The 7,097-nt window shown below is 45.8% G+C and overlaps 1 protein-coding gene across 4 annotated transcripts; it reads right to left on the minus strand.

Annotated features, from left to right (window-relative positions):
* Nucleotides 1–237: 237 nt before the first annotated feature.
* LOC123410563 (AF4/FMR2 family member 1-like) lies at nucleotides 238–6,381 on the minus strand. 4 transcript variants are annotated; one of them, XM_045103507.1, is made up of 6 exons: nucleotides 5,552–6,381; nucleotides 3,917–4,542; nucleotides 3,560–3,820; nucleotides 2,894–3,172; nucleotides 2,285–2,376; nucleotides 238–1,356 (listed from the first exon to the last, which is right to left on the minus strand). In XM_045103507.1, the coding sequence occupies exons 2-6, from the start codon at nucleotides 4,508–4,510 to the stop codon at nucleotides 465–467; spliced, it is 2,118 nt and encodes a 705-aa protein (XP_044959442.1). In that variant the 5' UTR covers nucleotides 4,511–4,542; nucleotides 5,552–6,381; the 3' UTR covers nucleotides 238–464. The 4 variants fall into 4 exon arrangements, with proteins under 4 accessions (XP_044959442.1, XP_044959441.1, XP_044959440.1 ...); XM_045103506.1 differs by having other exon boundaries at nucleotides 3,560–4,535; XM_045103505.1 differs by having other exon boundaries at nucleotides 3,560–4,542.
* Nucleotides 6,382–7,097: the final 716 nt, after the last annotated feature.

The raw sequence follows: 7,097 nt of genomic DNA on the forward strand, positions 1-7,097 counted from the left end.
AACTTGCCTTTTGGAACGAGGAGCAAAATATAGTGGCTCTAGTGTTGCAATCGTGACCAAGGGAGTTACTTCTTTACCTTTTCTTAGTATTTACTATTAATCCATATGGTAGATATTTTTTATTTTTTTTATTTACACAAATTATGAAAGTATCTTTATTTCTGAGATCAAGCAAGCCATTATTTTCATGACACAAAAGCTATGCATGAAATAACACCTTGCCACCCGCAAAAAAAATAGAATAACACCTTGCCATCTATACCACCGCTTTCTCCACCTTTTTCTGTGTACTTGAAAAACAAAAGGCAAAGATAATGAAAAATCGCACTTAATGGGCCAGACATTTTCCTTTGAGAAAAAAGTGAGACACACTTCTTGCCACAACCAAAAAAAAAACTTCGCTTCCAAAAGGCCCGGCCCAACGAAACCTCCTTAGTGCCACCACGAAATGTACACAGCCCATGTCACCCCTTCCTCCCGTTTGCCGCCGGCGACGTCTCACCGAGCACGGCGGCGGCCGAGTCGACGTTGGTGAGGAGGTACTCGTAGATCTTCTTCCTCAGCCGTTCTATCGTCTGCTCGGGCACGCCATTGGATGCAGTGGCGGGCGCCGCGGCGGCGGCCTCCTCGCCGTCCGCGTCGGGGGGCGGAGGCGGCGGTTCCACCGGGGACGGCTTCCCGATCTCGCTGAGCCAGTCGTTGACGCGCTTCAGCTGCGGAAGCATCCTGGCTGCACGGTCGCGGTCCCATGGCGCAGCTGCCGCCACGTCGGCGTCGAGGAACCGCTCTACGAACTCCAGGAACCACCGCCTTGCCTCCTCACCGAGCCGCCTCGCGAGCTCGCCCCTCTCCTCCGTGCCGCCTCCCCTCTCCCACTCCGGCGGAGGGGTAGCCGTTGCCGCCGCCGCCGCCGCCGCCACGACATGGGCCGGCCTCCCCTTCCCCTTCGCGGGCGACAGCCGCGACTTCGCTGGTGGCGATGCCTTCGTTGTCGCAGCCGGCTTCACCGACTCGTCGACGAGCACGACGGCAAGCGGAGAGGACGTATTGGCGGGGGCCGGCCTGAGGTTGTAGAGGGAGAAGGCGGAGAGGTCAGTGGCGAGACCGGCGCCGACCCAGGATGCTGCGCGGCGGCGGCGCTCCGCTGCAACGGCAAGGGATTCCTCGTCGATGCTCGCGGCTTCGCTCGCTGCTGATCGGTCCGGTGAAGTCGCTGTAGAGGTCGCTGCAGCAGATTTGGCAAGCGAGTCAGCGACGACGGTGGCACGCGACATGGCTGAGTGCAGAGCGAGGAACTGCTCCACGGCTAGCTGCGGGTTCTGCTCCTCCGCCGTCGAGCTCACCTCGGCGTACGAGCTGCTCAGACCAACAAACAACAGTGAAGGTAATCAAGTTCTTACTGCATCAATGTTACATAGTACTAGTTCACATTCTGATGAACTGTAATGTTGGTGTTACTGTAAAACTCTTATGTGAGCAGAGCTGGAAGTAAAAGAAAATACAATGCATTTGCTTTTATAACAGTTAATATTCCTAGAGGACACATTACATCGGCAAGTACAAGTAGGATGTACTTCTGAACAAGCATCAGCACACACACACACTGTGTGAAGATGAACACTGGCACATCCTTGGCTGTCTGTGAGAAGAACATGTGGAGTGTAAGCTCCAAACATGTGCAGAAATAATCACAAGTCCGTGTATGTGTCAAAAGGAGAGGGAGCCAGCCAAGATGGTTGATGGCATCATTGCCACATCCAAGCCAGCTCTAGTGCCAAGACATTTGCAACGTGTCAATTATTTTCGGAACCATGTGAGGTGTACATCAACAGATGTGGAGTATCAACTTATCAAGGCTGTCAACGGTTAGAAGCCATGTGAAATTTGGATGCTATCTATAAAATTGTTTTATGTTGCATGCTCAAAGCATAACTTAAGGAGCAATATGGTAAAGTTGGATATAATTGCATATGGTGGTTGCACATTGTACTGGAAGAATTCATTTCTTACTTTTTAAGCAAGTATTATTCAGTACATCTAAGGACTTTCCAACATAATAAGAGCTAACATAGGTGCCAGCCTATAAACTAAAGATGCATTTGAAAATAAGTATTGAGGTACTGTCATAGAAAGAGGAATTAACGGAAAAGCTAAAAAAGTGGGCTATTCAAGGTCATTGAATATTAGACTCTTGAAGGCAATTGACACAGCAATGCCATGAATTGCTGTTAATTATATATGTCCTCACTAAAATTAAATTATGTAATGAGAGGATAAAAATTACCTTAAACATCGAAGTAAGCTCTCTGCAGCAGAAGCTTCTTGCATGGCTTCAACCGCAGCCATTTGTGCAGCATCCCTGTATTTGAGAAGCTCCTGTAACAAAATATAGTAAAATCATGAAGAACAAGTACATAACATAAAGCATTTAACCACCACATGCCAAACTGTTATCTTATCACCCCCTCCTTGGCAAAAAAAATGGTACTCCCTCCGTTCACAAATATAATATGTTCTGGGTATTTCAATATGGACTACGTACAAACTGAAATGAGTGAACAAACACACTAAAACGTGTTTATATACATCCAATTCAGAAAAAGTTAAAATATCTTATATTTGTGAACGAAGGGAGTACATTGCTAGCAGGCAGTTCCATATTTGCATCATTCCGTGGCTTAAATGAAATGAAAATATTTACAGCAACAGCAAGATGTAAATAAAAAAGGAAGTGAAATATATTCGTATATCCACACATCAGTGAAAAACTTTGATTGTGGATTTATTTATTCAGTAGATAATCATAAAAAGACAGCATACTCAAGGTGCCAGAAAGTTAGAAATGCTAGATGAGTATTAACAGTTAGTGACCATGTGAATGAGCTATCCGTACCTTTCCTAATTTAGCAAGTGATGGAGGAAGTGCCGTCCATGAAGTGCTTGCGTCCGTCAACTTTTTGCTATTTGCAGCAATCTTCACTAAATTTGTAATATTGGTGTTGCTTAAAACCCCAGATGTCCTTCTTATAGGAGAAAGATGCTTATTCACCGGTCGGTCAGAATCATCTGACGGAGCACTTGCTGTGCTCTTCCTTGGAGGAGTCTGAATCTTAGTATCATCCTTGTGTGAGGGCTTCTCATCTGCTGGTGGTGGCGGCCTTCGTCTAGGAGTCTAGTCACAAAACAACTAATAGTGCTTAGTCATTTTGAATATTGTATGGAGATAGGCACTAAAATGAATAATAGCAAGTTCAAGCATTGGTATGATCTAAACCATTCTTAGAAGGTGAGCAAGATGTTCAGAAGATAGTTTCCTAGATCCTACTCCCTCCGTTCCTAAATATAAGTCTTTTTAGATATTCCACTACGGACTATATACGGATGTATATAGACATACTTTAGAGTGTAGATTCACTGATCTTGCTCCGTATGTAGTCCATAATGAAATCTCTAAAAAGACTTATATTTAGGAACTAAGGGAGTATATCATTAGAGCACTAAGCACAAATTGAATGTGACACACATTTACCAATATAAACAACAAGCATAGTCAGCATACCGATGTGCTTCTAATATCAGGCTTCTTGTCAGCTTTGGCTCCCTTTGAATCTGAATTGCCCTTGATGTTTGCATCTGCCTTCCCTTCCCAGCTTCTTCTCAACGCCTTTGGTCCCGATTCAAGACTTAACAGAGTGTTACTTAGGGAGTTGCCTGCAGAGGACTTCCTCCCAGCTGTAGTAACCTTCAACACAGAAGCTGCTTTTTCCAACAAGGATAACTTAGATGGTGATGACTTGTCTGCTCCTTTCACTTTTGTTCTCTGCTTCATATCATTTGAGAATCTTTCAAACGATGCAGGTAGAGAATGTACACTGGTAGGGGATGAAGGCGTCGACCTAGGATTGTTTGACTTCACCTTTGAACTAACCACTTCCTTCTTGTCGAAAAGGCTGGCCAGCGCTTGTTTGGAGAGCGAAGAATTCGACTTGGTCAGCTGCGGTTTCTTGCTTTCTGTCCCGTTGTTCTTCACAGAAGCATTTAGTTTCTCTAACTTGCTCTGCTCTTTCTCCAGTGACAAGCCCCCTGCATCCTTGGAACCATTGGCTGGTGGTGGTGCCTTTTTCTCGCCAAGAAACTTGGAGGAACTAGTCATGAAAAGGTCTTCGGGAGTGCCGACGCACGCATGTCGGCCTGGAACCGGCCTGACTCCCCTCAAGATAGGCACCGGGGTGGCGGCCTCAAGACGGTCTACATGGATGAACTGGCCCAGCTGAATTGTGTCACTCAATATGAGATCATGCTGGTCCTCCGGCAGGGAAACGTAGGTCGCGTGCGAGGAGTCAGACACCTTGAGGTAGAACCCCTGGTTGGTGAAGAGATCGCTCCCAGCAAGCGCGGGAACAATGCTGACGACCTGAAGAAGGGACGACCGGTGCTCGCCTGCGACTTTGACGTCGCTGTTCATGTGCTGAAGGAGCTTGAGGAGGACCCCGGGCACAAGCGAAGCCATTGCCGTGGCTCCCAAAGCACATCAGCTGCACACTATTCAGCACAATTCAGAAGCGGCGGTCATTGTCTTAAGGGAAAAAGACATGGATGACTGGAGAGAAGTGGGACTGAAAAAAGCAAGAAAATGGCGACGAGTCACTGGTAGACAACCTGGGCTATTAGTCCTACCAAAAGGGCAAGAAGGATCTCTCCAACTACCAAATGCAATAAAGGTTCCAGCTTTGTAGATAGCTTAATACTACAAACTACTAGCAAGTGTGTACTGCAAATCCTCTTTATAGGCTCACAATGAACACACAGGTACTGTGACTGTCACCAAATGTCACCACCCAGCGGCCAGTAGAAAACACAGAAAGGATAGTGAAAGTACAGTAGAAAACCATGCAATGCCGTTTGCTGAACCAGGAAAGCCCAGAACCATTCAAGTTGAGGGAGAAAATGGGATGGGAAGATGAGTGTACCTACTCACCCAACATTACTAGTAGTACTCCTACTATAGTTGAAAGGAAGTAAAGCAACACATAAATGCCAGCAACTGTTGCTGCTGGAGAGAGAGAGTAGGGACGGACAGTGTTAGGGTGTTTTAAGGAAGGGGTTTGATTGATTCAGTGGCAGTGGGAAGATAAACAGGAGCACAAATGAGCAGATCCAGCAACACAGCCAAAGCAGCCCTATCTTCCATCCCAGCCCAGCCCAGAACTTCATATAAACAAACAGAGGTAAAAGGGACGGGGTGAAGCAGCGAATCTTGAGCAGAACAAGTGGTTATGTTGAGACTTGGCACTGGCAGGCACTGCTGAAGCATACGGCACATGGCAAATGTAGTTGTCTGATGCCCCAGAATCAAATCATCAATCAAATGAAATAAAGGGAGCAACGCTAACCGCTCGCCCAACCAACCTCCCGGGGAAGAACATGTTGAGGGGAGGAAGAGGAGAAAAATGCAAAGATGATACATTGACAAATCTCCCTGCTTTGGAGAAGGACTGAAGGAGGCGAGGATCAGGAAGGCAAGACATGTACAGAGTACAGACGCACGCACCTCTTGAGGCAAGCCTGGTGAGTCCCGTGAGCCACAGATGATCCTAGCTCTTCTTCCCGTGAAGTGAAGAGGAAGAGGGGAGGACGGGTGTGCGCTGCGGAGAAGACGACTGCTTCTTCTCGTGCCTTCTATGGAAGAGCGAGGGAGGCGGCTTTCGCGGCCTGCTTTGATCGGGAAAGCTCGGCTTGTCACATCCAAGAATCCCTCCCGTTGGCCCTCCGCGACGGTGCCTCTCTCTCTCTCTTCTCTCTCTCTCCAAAATGAGATGAGATGGTTTGTTTGTCAGGAGAAGAGAAGAGGGAGGGGAGAGAAGGTCTTCGAGCTGAGCGCACGCGGTCAGCGAGCAGTAGCAGCAGCAGGCACAGAGAAAGAAAGAGGGGAAGGGCAAGGCAGCACTGTTCTACTACACTGTTTTTTTTAGATCAGCAACACTGTTCTATTGTGGCGTGCAAAAGCGCTCTGTGTCTAGGGGGCCCGTATCCTTGGGCTGGGACCGGGGAGTCAGTGGGTATGGGTTTGGTTAAGGTCAGGCGTCGCTTTCCTTTCCATGGGAGCAAGGCAGAGTTCCCAGGACATGCATGGGTAAAAATCTTTTGTTACAAACATAAAAAAACAGTGAACCTTTTAAGAAAAAGGTCCCAAGTTCAGTGACATGTGTGAATTATGAGCAACGTGGCATTACAAGGAAAGCGTACAAACATGAGTTCTGGTACTAGTAGTACTATTTGTTCTCGCTTGTCACACTAGTAATATTTTTCAAAATTTCCGTCGAACAATTATTCTACTGTCACGGCTCAAAAAAATAAAATCAAGACATTTCTGAACTACTTCTTTGACAATGTAAGGCCTCCTTTGGTATATAATAGGGTAAAAAATAATAAAAATAGAAAATTCATAGTAATTGAGATGCATGTGCTATCTTAAATCCTATGAATAGGATTAGAAAAGAAGATGCCCTCTGATTTACATCAAATGGTTTATTTTCTTTAGGCTAATGTTATTTTCCTATGAAAAGTGAAGGATATAAAAAGAATCTCCATAGTAATAGGAGTCTGTTCCTACAAACCAAAAGGCTTTAAAGTATTTATTTTTCTATAGAAATCCTATCCTATATAATTCCTATAAGATTCCTTCAAACCAAAGGAGGACAAAGAGATTTTTTTGCTCGTTCTTGTTTCTTACCGAGCACAAGTGTGCTTTTCCAGCGGCAACTAAAATTTCTTTGGTCAACGACTCAACGGTAGCACCGGCTGCAGCACCCAGCTTAACAACTGTATTCATTGCCGACACTTTTGACTCTTTTTTTATTATTATTATTGAAGGAATGCACTAGTTTGACTTCAAGAAAACTACTTGTAATCGTACAACGCAGTGACCCACTGAGTGAGCCTGCTCTTCCTTATCCAAGTTACAAAAAAAGTCCCATCATTTTTAACGAATCAGGAACATTTCTGTAGATCCTGTAGAGCTGCATAATCCAAGATACTTATATGATACAGAAGACGGACATGATAGTACAGTACAGAAGACGGACAGAGTTGCCCCC

This window comes from Hordeum vulgare, chromosome 7H, assembly GCF_904849725.1.
Source record: "Hordeum vulgare subsp. vulgare chromosome 7H, MorexV3_pseudomolecules_assembly, whole genome shotgun sequence".
In the NCBI taxonomy this organism is placed as follows: domain Eukaryota; kingdom Viridiplantae; phylum Streptophyta; class Magnoliopsida; order Poales; family Poaceae; genus Hordeum; species Hordeum vulgare.